General features: G+C 32.7%; 2 protein-coding genes across 4 annotated transcripts in view; one reads left to right on the forward strand and one right to left on the reverse strand.

Moving 5' to 3' along the window:
• Positions 1–3093: 3093 nt before the first annotated feature.
• On the forward strand, positions 3094–6248 carry LOC148606681 (uncharacterized). Of its 3 annotated transcripts, XM_088544854.1 has the most exons (5): positions 3094–3502; positions 3825–3968; positions 4083–4215; positions 4483–4642; positions 5026–5164. In XM_088544854.1, the coding sequence occupies exons 1-4, from the start codon at positions 3284–3286 to the stop codon at positions 4515–4517; spliced, it is 531 nt and encodes a 176-aa protein (XP_088400980.1). In that variant the 5' UTR covers positions 3094–3283; the 3' UTR covers positions 4518–4642; positions 5026–5164. The 3 variants fall into 3 exon arrangements, with proteins under 3 accessions (XP_088400980.1, XP_088400979.1, XP_088400978.1); XM_088544853.1 differs by lacking the exons at positions 3094–3502; positions 3825–3968; positions 4083–4215 and adding an exon at positions 5593–6248 and having other exon boundaries at positions 4470–4647; positions 5026–5354; XM_088544852.1 differs by lacking the exons at positions 3094–3502; positions 3825–3968; positions 4083–4215 and adding an exon at positions 5593–6248 and having other exon boundaries at positions 4470–4642; positions 5026–5354.
• A 2799-nt stretch (positions 6249–9047) lies between these two features.
• The window catches only part of LOC148606682 (PHD finger protein 12-like), a 36221-nt gene continuing 26433 nt past the window's right edge, over positions 9048–18835 (reverse strand). Inside the window, exons 10-15 of the mRNA XM_088544825.1 lie at positions 18141–18263; positions 17402–17542; positions 16685–16780; positions 15694–15776; positions 13115–13339; positions 9048–11958 (exon numbers count right to left, since the gene is read on the reverse strand). Coding sequence (XP_088400951.1) covers positions 11731–11958; positions 13115–13339; positions 15694–15776; positions 16685–16780; positions 17402–17542; positions 18141–18263 — 896 coding nt within the window. The 3' untranslated portion in view covers positions 9048–11730. The remainder of the gene's footprint in view (positions 11959–13114; positions 13340–15693; positions 15777–16684; positions 16781–17401; positions 17543–18140; positions 18264–18835) is intronic.

The raw sequence follows: 18835 nt of genomic DNA on the forward strand, positions 1-18835 counted from the left end.
AATAATGATTTAATCTGCATGAAATTTTGTGTACTTGTTAGTCTCATGAATTTTCATTTTTTTCTCTCCCAGAAATTAAAACAAAACCTAACAATATTCGACAACTCTTTCTTTTCATTGAAGATACCTACGGTATCTGAATAGAAGGAAATACACGAATCCGATTATCAATGTCAAAAAAAAACACACACAAAAGGGGGAATAAACGTTTGATTAAACTAAATCAAGGTCTTTAAAACAAAACACCAAACAATACGAACATCCTCATGATCAGGGACATTGCAAAAATAACCTCTATGGTCCACTATGATACCGTCAGAAATAGTACGTTTTTGACATTACGTTGGAAGACACCAATATCGTGTGCAACGTCTGCTCCACTGTTACCATTGGAACACCTTCTTGCCTGGTGTAATTTGGCAGTCTGGAATTAACGTCACCTTGTCAGTTTTCGCCTGACTTTTGTTCTGTACATGACCGTTTTTCTACGGGGCGCCGAATGGGACTCTTGTGATTTTGTACTGAAATTCAATTCTGTACAGACAAAAGTGAATTTTGTTCAATAAAAATGAATTCAGAATAACAAAATTTATAACATACTACAAATTTTCAATTTTGTGTCACAAAAGTTAAATCTGTGGCACAAAATTCAATTTTGTGAAACAAGATTCAATTTTGTGAGTCAAAAGTCAATTTTAAGTCAATTGAATTTTGTCACAAAAGTCAAATTTGTATGCAAATTAGTTTAGGGACCGGTTAAACTTTATCGCCACATTGGACCAGTGCAAATAACTTTTTTGATGTAATGTTTTTGTTGGGACACCACTTTTTTACTGATTATATCCATAGGACACATATTTGTTTTTTTGGGCTTTTTTCACGAACAAATACTTGGAACTAAATTTTATGTTAACTTTAAAAAAACAAACTACATGTATTATAACAAAAATAGTCTACAACATTTAAATGCAGTAGAAAATAAAACTATTTAACTTAATTCATTGTAATTGGAATAGTTATATGTATTAAAATAGAAATTGCTTTATATCAATACCGTATTTGTACGATCTTCAATACACTACATGTGTTAATATAATATTTTCAAATAAAAACTTTATAAGAAAACCATGATAGGACTCCAATTTTTGTCTTACGAAGTGGACATAGGACATCATTTTTATGTCAGATAGCCATAGGGTTGCAACTTTATTTAGGCTTTTATTATTATCATTTTTTTTAATTTTTTTTATTTTTGCACCGGTCCTATGTAGCAATAAATTTTGACCTGTCACTTACAGAATTCTTTGAATATGCAAATGAATTCTCACAAATCACGATTTTGTAACGTTTTTTCATTGGATATAGTAACCGCAGGTTTCCGTTTACTTCGAGCAACGCAGGACGGTTAAGGCCGTTTTAAAAGAAATTAAAAAAATCTTTTTACGTTGCATTCTACAGTAAACTGTTTTGAAATGGCTAAAATTGCTATTGTGCGTTTTCTATGAGATTTGTTTAATAAAACAGGTTTTAAAATACGCGATTTTTCTACTTTCGATTTATTGGGATTTCTCACGTGATCATTTCCTGACATTTTTTCAACTCAACAATAAAAATGCTTTTGTCCGACCTGTTAATCGCAACCAACTAAACTAATTTGGATCCAAAACTGACTTTTGTGACACAAAATTGAATTTTGTCTCACAGAATTGAGAGAATTGATATTGGTGACACAGAAGTGATTTTGAGACACAGAATTGAATTTCGTCTCACAAAATTGAATTTTATTTCACAAAATGTAACTTTGTGACACAGAATTTACTTTTGCGACACAGGATTGACATTTGTGACACAAAATTGATTTTGATTACAAAAATATCAAGTCCCATTCGGTGTCCCGTATTTTTCGGCCACTTTATGTTTTCCGATCTTTGAGATCTTTTATGAAATTAAATTACATATAAGTATTGTATGATTTGTAAATGTTTCAAAATCGTAAACAGTTCCTATGTCATAATATGCGATGTATAAAATCCCCGAAACTAGGATTGTTTAACCATAAGTTGTAATGCCATTGTATTTTGATAATAATCTTGAATTGAGGGTAGTGTTGACGTACAGATGGACAGCAGGATACCATAAGATATACGTCAAAGACAGACATATAGTAAAAAGCTTCACAGGGCGCATTTTGATACGACCGCAGAGGTCGAAACCTGACTCAATGGGAACAATTAAAGACACACCAATCAAACGTGGAACTTAATTCATACAATATTAAAGTCTTAACCCCCCAAAATCAATACCAGTCTGTCTTACCATTGTTGTAGAGATATTGTGGAACAACATTATAGACATTATTATGCTTTTCCTTTTATCGACTTAAATTCTATGAAATGCTTATTTTTGGACCTTAATTCTAAAACGGTCAGGGCCATAAACACCAAAATCAATACCAACATTTCTTTTGTGGTTTGAAAACTTGTTATAAAGTTTTATAAAAATCAAGCAACTAATATTTAAGATATTACATGAAAACTAAGTGGACAATGACATGGATGACGACGTCTGCATCGTATCATTATATAAGAGCAATTATATTTCAGTCGTAAAAAAAACTAACCTGAACTATACCGTCTATTACTGAATGTATATTCAATCCCTTGAAACTTTTTTTACTATTGCCAGGCTATGAGAATGGGCTATTTTCGGGATTGTTCAAAGATATTTACATTTAAAAGGGGTTTTCCAGTCGTTCCGTTCCCAAGTCGTTCCGGCCCCAAGTCGATCCGGCCTCATTTTAAAAGTCGTTCCGTCCCCAAAATAAAAATATTTAATTTTACCAATTAGTCAATGAATTTAGATAAATTATTTGAGATTTTACCGAAGTCGCATATTTTTTATAAAGATTAGTCAACAAATGTGTATTCATAATGTTTCCGTCAAGAACCATAGACATTGTTTTTGTAATGTTTTATCACATTATTTCATAATTAAGAGCATTAATAAAGAGTAATCAGATGCAGTGATTAATTAGTGACTTATGCACTGCTAATTATAAATGATTTAATTAAAAAAATTATGATTAAAGAATGTATCAAAAATTGATTGACGGTAATAGTTTTTGATGATACATTTTGATTGGATTATGTCTTTGATGGTAAATTTCACTTGTTTTTACAATTAGTTTTTATAAAAAAACATATGCCCAAGCTGAGAAAAAAAAACTCATATGTCAGGTCTATATAAATAACAACCTTCATTATTAGAAAAAAAAACGTTATTCATGACGTATCCTTGTGTAGTTTGTACGACAGAAGTAAGACCAAGACAGCATGCCTTGTCGTGTGACTCTTGTTCCAGATGGCAACATCGAAAATATGGCACAGGTATTACACTAGCAGAGTACCGCAACTGGGGAGAACGCAACTTTATATGCCAAGCCTGCAAAGATGCTGAACCTGAATTAGCAGAGGAAGCCACAGAAGATTCATTTAACATTGAGGTATTTTTAATTTTATTTCTTTAAATTGTCAACATTCAGTAGAAGACGTGATATAAGATTCAAGTGATGGAATTTAAGGGGCTCGCGGTTATACCACTGAGCATTTGATTTTTCATTGTTTTAGGAAATAATTCTTTGTCTTCAAATTTCCTAAAGGGTAAATAGTTGTAAAATATAATTAAATAGAATACATGTACATGTAAGGTATAGAGAGAAAATGAACTTGTGAATGTTGCCGTGCAATTCGTGTGTATTGTATACTGAGTCATTGTAATGCATCATTTTTCATCAAAAACTCAACAATTTCTATTATTTTTTTCAGGATGATGACCATGTTCCAGAGCGTAATCCTGACTTACTAGAAGCCATGGAAGTCACCCTCAACATGAATGCTACCTTCATCGTTGATAGACCAGACCAGAACTCCTTTGACGTTTCACTTCCAGTTGAAGAAGTAAATGCAGTGGTATACTTTTTTTACATACATGTATATTTTTCTCTCCCGTGGTTCTACAATTACTCGTATACTTGTTTTTATTTCCGATGATATCAATTTTCATTATATTTATTTATTTTTTAGTGGCTTCGAAGATGCAGTTCCTTCAGACTAGGATGTACCAGAACAGCAAGTTATGTACGAGATAGTAGAGACGGGTACCAAACGCCAGACCAAGAAGCTAGTAAGCAGCGACGGGTTCGCTTACGCTGTGAAGGTATGCTTTTATGTTTTATAACAAAATATTAATGAACGAGTAAATCAAATATACTAGAAATAATAGTACATGTAATAAGTTGCAAAAGAATTAATATTTATTAGAATGAATGTATTTATAGTTGAAACATGTAATGCATATAATATCCTTGTATTTTTTAAGATTAATATTCAAATATTCATATAATAAATATGCCATCGTTATTTTATTTATTTGATTATTATAATAAAATGTTTGAAATGAAATGATTTTTTTTATTTTTTTCAGAAAGCAGGTGTCCGTACTACCAACTGGAGGTGTAGTGTACGCAGTACTAGTCTTTTTTGCAAGGCTACAGTAGTACAACGTGGTAACCAGTTTATTCCAGGACCCAATCCTCATCTTCATCCCAGTGATCCTGGTTTGGTTAACAAGACAGAGGTCAGAAGTCAGGTATTTTAAAGCACATAAAGACCTTTTATTTCTTTTTTATTAATGTGCAGATTACAACCTTCATTGATTTGTCAGATACAGGTATTGTTTGTATTGGTTATTAGGTCAAGGTTTAAACAAGATCGAACAACAATAATATTGAATATAATACGTTTTGTACCATATGCTACTACAATTACATATATGACAACTCATTATAAGCAATCTGCGAGAATGATGTCCATATTGGTCAATTGCATACATATAATATGCATTATGTATATATTATAAATACTGTTTTTCATACTGATGTTCATGTTATGTATTGATGATTGTTGTATGTGTTTGTTGTACTTAACCTGTTTGATTTATTTGGAATAAAGATAATATATTTTTCAGGCTATACAGGATTCCAGACAAAGAAATCAAGGGGTGCTCATTCCTTTGGGCACAGACAGTAATGCGCCGTGTAGCCAATCTAGGGCTCAAGACAGCATACAACTCAAAGAAAGCAGTACATTACTTCATCAAAAGGTTACTAGCTTTACCATACTTACCAGCTGAACACATAATCCCAGCATTCAACAAACTGTCAACGCACGCCACATCACCACAACTACAACAGCTTATTGCGTACTTGCGCAATACATGGTTCTACAACAGCATCTGGAGTGTTCATCAGTGGTCAATCTTCAGGCAGACAGTAAGAACCAACAATGACGTTGAGGGTATTTTTAATTTATATAACTTACAATACACAACATCGTTGATACTTATTACTTGAAATTACACATCAATCATATCCGTCATTGTCCATCATAGATCTACAGACATTTGGTTATTTTTTTATTTATAAATGAAGATGCATCAAAATTTCATTTCATCATATTTGAATACATTTGTAAATAAATGTTCATTTGTATTCCTTTGCAATTTGTTTATTATCCACTTTTTTTTTCATTACAGGATGGCACCGCCGTTTCAACGCAAAAGCTTCTGGGTGTAAACTTCAATTCTACAAATTGGTATCAGCCTTAATGAAGGAAGCCAAGCAAGTGAACCTGACCGTACGTCTAGTTGAAGAACATGCTGTACAACGGTACCTACGGGCAACGTACAAAACAACTCGGGGTAGATTGACAGACCTCTGGGACCAACTAGAACAGAAAACCATCAAGACATCCGAATTTCTAAGAGAGATTGGTAACATGTATACCGTACCAATAACAGAAGCAGATGAAGAACCAATTGATTCCGACAGCGACGACGAGTGAAATGTGTGATAGTTATTTAATGACAATGTGAAAGTGTGTGATATTTATTTAATGAAAATGTGACATTTTATATGACAACTATGTGAATTGTAATAGATCATGCTTGATTGTTTCTGTATTAAATTACTATAATAGATATCAGAAAAAACTTGCTTTAATACCAGTGCTATGTTTTGTATAGTGCATATATATTACATTGTGATATCATGCTAAATTGTTATCTGTATTGTTAAACTATTATAATAAATATGAAAAATCTTGTCTTGTTTATTAATCATGGAGTTTCCAATGCTGGTAAAATATATTGAAATTTATGCGGAAGTATGGGTTCATATTCAAAGGCTTTAAGTTTTCCTTGGTGTAAGTTTTTCTGTTGTTTTATTCAGTTATTTCATGATAATTCAACATCGTCTTGTTTCCAAATGATACATACCAATATAAAAAAACAGGGGCCGGAACGACTTTTCTGTTGTTGTATTCAGTTCTTTCATGATCATTCAACATCGTCTTGTTCCCAAATGATACAAAATAAAAAAACTGGGGCCGGAACGACTTTGGGCCGGACAGGTTTGGGGCCGGAACGACTTGCATCCTAAAAGGGGCCCTTTGTAAGTTCTTTAAGGGAAAACTATTGACCAAACTTAACGACAAATGTGATGACCTTTCATTCAGAATTGTCAACTTTCCCTTTATCTGTGGCAACATCCCTTCAGCACCTGCGTATGGAGTGTTGAAATCATAACTCATACTTTATGCCAGAGCTTGCCGAAAACTACGCAGACTTTTTGTATGTCGCTAGACTTCTGGAACAGGGTTATGCTGCTATAAGATTGAAGTCATCACTACAGTTTAATGGTCGTCATCATGAACTCGTGGATCGTTACGGTGTATCCATCTGCGCCATGAAAACTTAGGTGTTTAATGTGCCAGTTTTCCTTCCCTCATTCGACTACCTAGGACTTGACTTTTATTTAAGAGCAACTCGGCGGGTGTTTCTAGAAAAGCATACCATATCGGTGCACTGGTTCATGCTCCCAGTTTTTAGTGGAGTCCGAGCTGCTCATTTAAATTTGCTTTTGTTACTTTTTATTTTAGTTACTTTATGTTCTGTGTTGTGTATGTCTGTTTTCCATGTCTGGTCTTTGTCCCTGGATTACATTCTTTTGATTACCGCTAGAACCTTGGTTCCCTTGATAACTCTTAATAGATGAAGGTGCCTTTTCCAGCCAGAAATGGCAAATGGTCCATGGCCCCTTGCCTTTCCAATCTCTGCATCAGTGACAGTTATTTTTTGGATCTGAAACAGGCTTCCTTGGCTTGAACTGTAGAAATGTTGAACTGTTCATAAAAAGTCCAAGTTTCCCCTCTTGAACATCCAGTTCCACTTGTTCTTGCATAACAAAAATTTGAATGGAAGGACTCTATACATACAAATTCTGACTGTATTAAAAGGTGTTTGGCATCATGAATAAAAACTCTACATTACTGGACTGATATCTGACTTTATTTGTAACCAAGTTACCGGACTAAAACATGTTTATGAATCAGTAAAAATTTCATGATTAATATTTTACAATTAAAGCTATTCACAAAGCAGTAATGTCAACAAAAAAAACATTCTATAACTAACCATACTGTCTTAATATATCATAGTAAAAAAACAATAAAAAATCCAAAATAATTCTCCTCTTAATCGGCACAAATCTTAATAAAAATAAAATGCTTTGTATGACAGTATGTATATTTAGAATTTTGCTGAATAAATTACAAATTTAACAGTACCCAGTTAAAAGTAAGAGCTCTAATGTTGAGATTTCTATTAAAAATATTGCTTTAAATAAGTACTAAGAAATAAGTATATTATTAGCAGTGTTCTCCATTAATAGTGTGCTTTTAATTGTACAATCAAAATTAAATTTTTTATTACATGTAAAAATATGTCTTCACACTGTTTTTGCCTACAATAATGTACGTTTTCCCAAGTGTTTTTGCCTTAAAAAATTCATGTCTTTCCAAGTGTTTTTGTAATAAAAAATGTAATACTTCCTCCAATTCTAAAGTTCAAAGGGGTGTAACTCATAAGTTCCTGGTATACACATCATATCAGGTCCACACTACCTACAATGCAGTTTTCAAGAACAATTTGTGTAGTAGTTTGCAAGAAAGTGCGATGAACAGAACAAAAACAACAACACGCTTCCCCACAAAAAAAGGGGGGTGGGGGAGGAGACATAATTCTTCCTACATGCATTTTTAATTTGTACTACAATATGTTAATCAAAGCATTAAGAACTATATTTTTACTATATATAATCAGTAACAGAAAATATTGAATACAATAAAATGCATAATAGTACTGATAATACAGTTCAGCTGTTATAAATGTTCTGTACTCATTAAATATTTAAATTTTAAATTCTTATCTGAAAATAAGCTTTATTTCCTAAAGGAAATTATTTCACACTTCAACAAATCCAAATCATAGAGGAAGCCAGAAGATGTACATTCCTTTCTCCAATTTTAAGGTAATGACTTGCTGGTGACTACTTGACCACCAGGCAATGATTATTTTTCTGTGGGAAGCTATCCTCCATGCTATATTTCTATATAACAATAGTCTTTTTTGTATTTTGATCTAAACTTTAGAGAAAACCATACATTCATCTCCAACAACCAAATGAAAAACTTAAGACTGGTTGTGAGCAATAACTAATTTTGATCAAAATAAATTGAATTTGGTTGGTTTTTGACATGCATGAATTACCATCTATCTGATTTTTATAAAGACTGCTACCTAAGGAGGTTGACCTAGGGTAAGAGATACAACTCTTACAAATCACTGAAATGTTTGTATTCAGCATTTTACATTACTGTCATGTAAGCATTGAAGAAACATGGACTGATTTCATTGCCTGATAGGCTTTGGTGAAATTGAATATGATCCAAACATATCACTGATTTCAAGAGTTATGGCCATCACTACCGGTCTACCTCCTTAATTACTGCTGAAATGTTGGTTTTTTTTCAAGTAATATCTTGACTTTGTATTTAGGTTGTACAAACATGGAGAAATTAAAATAATAGAACTCATTTAGTACAAAAATTAAACCAAGTAGTTTGTTACATGTATCGAAACAGATTTCTCAATGTGATTCAATTTTTATTTGTGCTCTCATTATAAACTATTAAGTGCATTATCATATCATAAATTAAATCTGGTTTTTTTTTTACATGATTGACAAATTTTAACAAAGGTACAACTCCATCTATACAAAAACAAGTCAATGATAAAATGGATCATAATATTTTACAAAATAAAACTTCCCTGTACATCAACCATAACTATACACAGAACGATAGAATGTAATTAACTGACCAACATACTGATACTGCTATGATGAAGACAATGGCTTTGTACAATATGATGATAAATCTGCAAATGATGAATAATAGAAGTCAATATCATATTTTACTCAGATAACAAAAAAAAAAAAAAAAAAAAACAAACGAAAATTTGAAACTAGAAGTGCTGAATACACTTTAAAATCAAGAGAGCTAACGGTAAAATTCTGAATGAAAAAAAAAACAAACTTTAACTGGTATCAGGGCCTAATCTAGACATCGAAAGACGAGCAGAAGTTTCAGTAAATTCTGTTTGAAAAATAACAATATTGACATTTTTTTTATGTAATCTATTACAAACACTATTCCATGTCAAAATACAAGTATACAATACAATTGTACATACAGGGTAGCTCTCAAGTTTTGATGAGAAAAAGAAATTTTTAATACAGGAGAAAGGAACCCCCACTCATACAAGTAGATATTGGACAGCATCAAAAATTGCTTACTCCATCCATATGTAGCCACACACCAAACTTGAAATTAATCTCTCCATTAAGAAATGAGATTCTGGTGATTGACTTTTTTTTTTGTATCACCCCATGTTATAAAAAATGGCAAAATCCAACCAAACAGGAAGTTGATTTGGCACAGCACCCAAAATCATTTACATTTATAAATAAAGCCACATCAAATTTGAAATCATTACATCCATTAGGAGCCGAGATAATTAAAACAAAATTTCGGATGGAAAGCAGAAAAGACAGACAAGGTGATTTCAAAATACCACTTACTGGTTAAACATTGGTATAATATTGTGGGTACAACCAATAATATTGGTTAGATCGACAGAAAAAAATAGTATGATTATTACAATGTAATAAACAAATTGTTTAAAGGTGGATGATGTAACAGAATGCGTTAAAAATCCAAAAGGACTATTGAAAACATCATAGAAACAATCTATTTCACCCAGAATGTTCTGTAGTCAGGTGTAACTTGTAGTAAGAATCAGGCAAAAATGGGAAAAATCAGGAACATGCATTGTCAAAACTCCATCGATCTGACAGTGTAATATCACTCAAGGATGGTTTTTACATAAATGATATGTATAATCTTGTCTTGTTTCCAAATGGTCAAATTAAACTTTCTTTCATACCATGTTTCACCCACTGCCTGAATCTTATACAGACTGACACTTAAATATTTTGTGTAAAAAGTAAACCAATTAACTGTTGAAAAACTTACTTGCTTGGGCACTTATAATTAAGTGGAAGATTATATTAGTGTTTTTTTTTTTAATCTAATAATCTTAGATCAGAAATATTACCATTCTTGGAAATCTGATGAATAAGAAACAGAATTGGCACAATTCATATCAATTAGTATACAACTATTGATTAAACTACAACCCTTTTTGGCACAATGTAAATACATCTTAATTTCCACATCAGAAGGATTGGAAAAGTTGAATTATCTCCCTTAAAAACATATGAATGGAATCAAAAAGCATCTGTATGCCTGGACTCGAAGGCAAATCAACTTTAAACAAGCACTTTTAAAAATGCATTGCATATTGTAATAACAATCCAGTACAGTTCCTTCTAAAAATCATGCAGATGATGATCAACCATTAATACTATACTGGGCATCACTTTCATAGATAATGTTCAAATTTCAATAAAAAATTAGTCTACACACTGTTGTTTAAATTACGCTGAATGACTTGCTCATTTCTAAAACAAAAACGAGTGGCCCTAAATTCCAATGACATTGTCAAATCAGTCGTAATTCTGTTACCAACACGATTTTCGGTTGTTGGTGATTTGACCATGACATGAAGTTAATGCCTAATACTGTTTCAAAATTCTTTTCAATGCCTAATACTGTTTCAAAATTCTTTTCAGGGGATATCATTCCTACAAAATGTTTGCTTATAATCAAATTTGTCAGAAATTACATTTTTATCAACACCCAAATTGAGCAATCCAATCATCAGTAATTCTTAGCGACAAAAATGATAGAATTACAATAGGATTTATCCTTAAAATTGTAAAATTCTATTTAATTTTATATATGAACCGTAAGTACTGATGTTTTGTTATTTGTGAATAATTAGTTTTAAGGCTAAAAAAAATATGCTACGTTCACAGGCACCACCACATCCTATTCTATGCAAAAGATATGCATGTTTCATAAAGTGCATGATTTTTAGCTGGAGCTACACAAAACTTTATAGTAGCCTTGTTTCTTCTAAATATAAAAAAATCCAACCAGTAAAGTAAAATCATTCCAATCCTATTCAAGAACAGAATAGGACCATAATGCATTTATAGCAAAAACAGATGGTTTGTATTCATAATGATGTAGACAAAATCCTTCTCTTCGTCTCAATCTAAAAAAAAGAGGAATAATATCCAATAAATAACTCAAAAATTGATCTTAATCACGAATGATTGACGATTATTATAAAATGAAGTCATAAAAATTATGGTGATGAAGCCTTTAACGTTGATTTAAGTAAAGACATAGGTTCTTTTCGTTTATCAGTAACAGCCATTGACGTAGCATGGTCCACAATACTAAACACAAATTGTAAACAGCCAACTTTGATATAGCTCCCATGATGCAACAGTGCTGTGCCTTCCCATCCTGCACCACTGCCTCCAATCAAACTAGAACTACTTCCTTTACAGTTGCAGGGCTTTTTAAGTTGCTGAAATGTACAAAAATAACTAAGTTATTAAAATCATTGTAAACACAATACCTTATAAATAAGTGGAAAAAAAGTTCAAATATTGGTTCAATACCTTTTGAGTGACATATTACACAAAGAAGAACCCTCTAAGCTTAATAGATGGATACACTGAGTAAAGTGGCTAGTAGACATCCCTTTACTGTTAAGAAGACCCTTCTTAAGAAACCTATAAGTGATGTATACAGTGTGGGAAACCACCACTCGCCAGCTCGCCAAATACAAGTAGATGTGTAATTTGGAGACCATCATTTGATAAGCATTCCAAGAAACGTTAACTAACCAACTGGGTATATAATTATTTAAACATCCTTTAAAATCATACATTAAAAATATGTTCCCCACATTTTAAGAAGTTTAGCTTGAATATGTCAAGTGAATTTTGGCATGATATGCACAATTTTATTGACTTGTAAAGCATTGTTTACGATCTGCCATTTTAATTTCCAGTAAACAGGATGTGCCAAATTCTATGCAACAGTCCCGATTCGTTCATATTAGTATTCAAACGAAATTATCTTGGTAATTTATGATATGTTACCTTGGAAATTAGTTGTTTATTGTCAAAATAAAAATGAACAAGAAGCAAATGATAAACATTCTCTTGTTTCATGATGAATCTGTAGAAATATAATTTTATTTTTAAAATATGAGTTAAAAAATGGAGTACTTATTTTGTTACTGTAAAGTACATGAAATACTTCAATGGGAGGGAACATTCAAAATGGAAAAGTTTTTGAAAAATTTTAAAAGAATTAAAAAAAAATAGTTGAAGAAAGAAAAAGAAAGGCAGAAGATAGTCAAATCCAAGAGAAAACAGATGATAGTACAGACAAAAAAACGCAAAAATATTTGGCTAGTTGAATTTCTATTAGGCTAGCAAGATCAATATTCGACTAGCCAGAATGGCAAGTTGGGGATAAAATGGTTTCCCACACTGTGTATAAATTGCTTCTGTAAAAAGTGGGTCTACAATACTAACACAGTTTAAGTTGATACATTTAGAATCTATAGAAATCTCAGACACTTACTCTCTTACTCCTTACCTCATTAGCTCTCTGAATCTTAACTCATTTGCTCTCTGACTTCTTAACTCATTTGCTCTTTGACTCCTTACCTCGTTTGCTCTTTGGCTCATTGTTATTTTGTCTTCCTCTTTCTTCTCTTCTTTTGGTTCCTCTTTAATTTTTTGTTTTTTACCGATGATCTTACGGACAGCAGCTACAACCTTCGTTGGCTGTGGAGTTGTAGCTGGCTTGTCAGAAAAGTCACATGAATATAATACATTGTCTACTGTTGTTCCGTGTTCACTGTAGTTCAGCAACTCATAATGTCTTGTGGTCTAAGAATAAAAACGTTCAATAAATGCGAGTCAATAATACACTTTATATCTGTACAATGTAGCTTCAAATATTCTTCTAAAGGGAACAAGTTTTTCCGGTTTATAAAAGCAACTATGTGGGTGTTTCTAGAAAATCAGAGCTTACCCTACCAATGCATCTGGTCTATATATCCCAGCTTGGGTTTCTCATTTATTTTTGTTTCTTTGTAGTTGTTATTTTGGTTATTTAATGTTCTTTGTTATGTGCGTCTATTTTTTCTGTCTAGTCTTAATCCTTGGAATACATTCTTTTGATTACTGTTGCAATATTGGTTCCCTAGACCACTCTTTCTCAAGTGTATTTCATGGGGAGAAATAACATTATTCAGTACCTAAGACTATGGGCTGTTGACTAATTTCCTTGTTCCCTAGAACAGTACCTTTTTTATCAATTTAAATTTCGAAAATAAGAAAATTATTATGTGACATAAATCAAGCAACCCCTATTAAGTAGGTCACACCTGCTTTGTCGGCTATGGTCTTAGGAAAGTCAACATATGCATACATATACTACATAAAAATACCAGATGTCTACATTACAGCTGCCCTGAAAAATTTGTCATTACAATTTATAGTCAAGAGCATAAAACTTTAATTCTATGTTTTTTTTCAGAACAAGGACAGCTGCATAAGAGGAATTTAAACTGTCAATCACAGAGTTGCATTAGGAATGAGTAAAAGTACCAGAACCTCAATAAAATGCTGCATTTTATAAACAATCTGCCAATATTACATGTATCTCCAATCTTACAGTACTCAGGGAGTATACATGTATCTCCAGTCTAAAAGTAGTCAGGAAGTATTACAAGTATCTCCATTCTAACAGTAGTCACGGAGTATTACATGTATCTCCAATCTAACAGTAGTCAGGGAGTATTATATGAACATGTATCTCAAATTTAACAGTAGTCAGGGAGTACTACAAGTATCTCCAATCTAACAGTAGTCAGGGAGTATTCCAAGTATCTCCATTTTAACAGTAGTCAGGGAGTACTACAAGTATCTCCAATCTAACAGTAGTCAGGGAGTATTACATGTATCTACAGTCTAACAGTAGTCAGGAAGTACTACAAGTATCTCCAATCTAACAGTAGTCAGGGAGTACTACAAGTATCTCCAATCTAACAGTAGTCAGGGAGAATACATGTATCTCCAATCTACCTGTAGCCAAAAAATATAAATGTACCTCCATTTTTCCTCAAGTGTTATCTAACAGTAGTCAGGAAGAATACATGTACCTCCAATCTAAAAGTAGTCAGGGAGTATTACAAGTATCTCCAATCTAACAGCAGTCAGGAAGTATTACATGTATCTCCAATCTAACAGTAGTCAGGGAGTATTACAAGTATCTCCAATCTAACAGCAGTCAGGAAGTATTACATGTATCTCCAATCTTACAGTACTCAGGGAGTATACATGTATCTCCAGTCTAAAAGTAGTCAGGAAGTATTACAAGTATCTCCATTCTAACAGTAGTCAGGGAGTATTACATGTATCTCCAATCTAACAGTAGTCAGGGAGTACTACAAGTATCTCCAATCTAAGAGTAGTCAGGGAGTATTTCAAGTATCTCCATTTTAACAGTAGTCAGGGAGTACTACAAGTATCTCCAATCTAACAGTAATCAGGGAGTATTACATGTATCTCCAATCTAACAGTAGTCAGGGAGTATACATGTACCTCCAATCTAACAGTAGTCAGGAAGTATTACATGTATCTCCAATCTAACAGTAGTCAGGGAGAATACATGTATCTCCAATCCACCAATAGCCAAAAAATATAAATGTACCTCCATTATTTTTCCTCAAGTGTTATTTTGGCCTATAATTCATTTAAAGTCAGACATTGTCTGTGAAATTGATTGTTTTGATTAGAGTTTACAACAAGAGCAAGAGAATATGTCCTTAGTTTAACGACACTTACCCTACCAGTGCACCTGCTCCATGCTCCTAGTTTTTAAAGGAGTCGGAGTGGCTCATTTGCTTTTGTTACTTTGTATGTATTATTTTAGTTACTTTATGTTCTTTGTCCCTGGATTACATTCTTTTGATTACCGGCAGAATCTTGGTTCCCTTGATTACTCTTTGAAGGAGGTAGACCTAATGTAAGAGACATAACTCTTGAAATCAGTGATAGGTCTGTATCATATTCAGTTTGTAAGACTTGTAAGGGTTGTGTCCCTAACCGTAACTAAAGAGTTATCAAGGGAACCAAGATTCTGGTGGTAATCAAAAGAATGTAATCCAGGGACAAATGTGTTTATCTCTGTCAATTCTGGTAAAAGTAGAATAATCTTTGACTTCATACATACTTACTTCATCATAGAAAACCATAGCATGTTTAGGAGATATAAAGTTACAATGACCATACTGAGACAGTGATACGTCCATATCTGCACCTACAAAATAAATATAAAATTATGGATGCATGTCCTGTTGTCAACCATTTCATATTCAAAAATGACAACATTTCTGACACTGCAAGTTTGAGGTCTGACAAAATGAAACAAGCAGAATCAGGCCCTGTCAGGTCTAAAAATTCACAGACAGAAACTGCAGGATTGCTGTTGAAAAATACACTAGGTCAGTAAACAGGAAGTAAAGGTGTTGCAGACCTGGAATCACATCCTACAACAAGGGACACCATACTGAAAATGCACAACAATTATCTAGTAGCTGTGATTTACAGTTCCTAAGAAAAATGACAAAATATTTTCCACACTTGCCAACCGCCTTACCAACATTCATCCTTCGATATGCCATTTTGCATGTGTGCAACCAGTCCAAAACTGGGCAATAGTTGGGCAATATTATAAAGGCAACTACCTATTCACATCAAAAATCATAATTGTGTACTATATAACTAATAAAGCTATTAGTGTGTGTTTAAATCAATCTTGATCAGTACTATTTTTTTTACATTAAAAAAGCCATTGTGCTGAAAACAAAAACTTCAATCAGTTTTTCATATTCCATGCGTACCATCTTGAAATCATGTCAGTGGAGAATACAAAATTCAATAAACACAAATGGTACTGAGAAGAAAATTGATCTTGACCAGTTCTCCAGTAATCATCTAGAAAGTAGCAATGAAATTCTAATGGATAGAATGACTAGACTTACAATCCTTTGCAATGTTTGCCTCTCTATAAAAGCAACTTACCAATTTGAAATAAATCCATCAATTTGGGAGTCAAGATAATTTCAATGTAGTTCAAACAAATGGAATGCCAGACAGACTTACATACAGACTGACATAGAGACAGACATGATGATTACAATGTAATGAGAGAAATTAAATACTAACCGGTACCAATATTGAGAGTCCTGTAAGACATGGGTATTGGCTGGCCTTTGCTAGTTAACGGACATAAGACAGCTCTCGCTTGTATATCTGGGTTATCTGTAATGTATAACAGTTAAATATTATACCCATGGAATAAAGAACAGCTAATTAAAGTCAAACTGTTGACTTTAAATATTAAATTTTACTGTTAATTCAACATACAAAATGGTGGTTTAACTTAAGCAAAAATAAGAAGAAAATTTCTAAATATTATACACTAGCACAGATAATCATTCAACTTTGGGCATTGAACACTTGGATAGCCAAGTAATAGACAAGTCACACATAGAAGTTTAATGTATATTGGTAGATAGTTTAAAAATATGGGCAAGAATATTCTGTTAAGTTGGGAGATTTTACCTGCTTGAGAAAATCCACTAAAAACCTCCTTTCTACAGGTTAGTAGGGGGAATTTATGAGAGAAGTCCATTGAAAACTCTTCTTTTGTAACTGAAGTGTAAATTGGGAGATTTGACCTGTTAGAGAGAACAGTCCATTAAGTGTAACTGGAGTTGTTACTGACTGTTAAGTTGAGAGAATTTACCTGCTAGAGAGAAAAGTCCATTAAATATAAACAGAGTTGTTACTGACTGTCAGTTTGGAGAATTTACCTGCTAGAGAGAAATGTCCATAAAGTTTAACTGGAGTTGTTACTGACTGTAAGTTGAGAGAATTTACCTGCTTGAGAGAACAGTCCATTGAGAACACCTTTCTTCGTGACTGTAGTTGTAACAGACTGTTTGTTGGGAAGAAGTTGTTGCAACCTTTGCCAGGCCAATATCTGTATTAACTTTTCATCAAGTTTACTAAGTTCTATTTCTGAAGTAAAGAATTTTTTTTAGTTTTCTTTTTCAATTATTGTCTGGTATATCTTTGTTTTTTATTTCCAGGTAACTACGTGATACTGTTAGCCCTTTTCTAATCTACCCCATCCCTTTTTTATAGGGAAAATATGTGTCATTCTTTTTTTTTAATTTGGGAAATTTGGACTAATATTACAGAATCTTGAATGTGTACTTAAATGCTTGGTTGCATCAAAACCTTTTCAATTACGATCCAGAAATTGATACTAGCTCCGTTTTTCACTTTTCAGATCCGATTCCACATTCAGCTTAATTGGAAGACAAAAACAAAGAAATGACAGATAAATTTTTGTTTCTTAATCAACAACCATTTTATCTGCTGTTATGAACACTAGATTGGCTGAAAATGTAATTGATAAAGGTTAATCAATACCTACAAACATGACTATGTGTCATTTTTTTGGGTAATTATTTGAGATGATAATGAAATAACACAAAGAAGACATGTCTGCAAATCCTGATATGAATTGGATCTTCAGCCAAAAATTGTGATATGTATCTGATCATGACAGAGTGGAATAATTACACCTCTAGTAAGCATTATGAACTCTTACCTCCTGAACCATCCAAACACTGCTGCAAGGTATTGTTTAGTGATACGATTGCATTGGTAGAATTAGCTGTAGTAGCAGTTGATACTTTGGGTGTGGAGATTGTAATACTTCCTGATGTCTTCGCTAAAATAGAACATAATACATGTGCTAAAAATAGAACACAACATGAGTTCCTAAAAATAGTACATACACAATGTACTATAGTCAAATAAAAAATCTTGACATGCATCACATGTATTCAAAACTTCTAGTTTAGACAGATTTCAGTGTACTGCTACTTCTAAAAAATATTTAACAATTCTTTTTTACAACTAGAAGTGACATGTGCATATCTTAAAGGTATGAAAATAAAACAGGCATGTTATGCAGTGATCAATCTAGAGTGGTGTTCCTGTGATTTTTGTCATTCAGGCATAATGGAAATAGCAACCTCAATCAATCAGGTATATCTAATTTTCACCTTTCAAGATCGTCCATTATATGAATCCAGGAAATCATTTCTGTAGTTCATTTGATTTTAGAAAAGTGCGAGTCAATATCGCACTTGAAGTCATTTCATTTTCTGTGTTCCATGCAAAGTCAATCAGAAACTCTGAGTATAGTTACCAAAGAAAAGGGAAATTATTTTCATATTATAGAAACCTAAGGGATAAACGATTGAATGCAGTGAATTCCGAAAAGAACCCTGAAGGAAG

The sequence above is a fragment of the Perna viridis genome, chromosome 9, assembly GCF_037379345.1.
Source record: "Perna viridis isolate PV_CMFRI_1.1 ecotype Kerala chromosome 9, ASM3737934v1, whole genome shotgun sequence".
Lineage (NCBI taxonomy): Eukaryota > Metazoa > Mollusca > Bivalvia > Mytilida > Mytilidae > Perna > Perna viridis.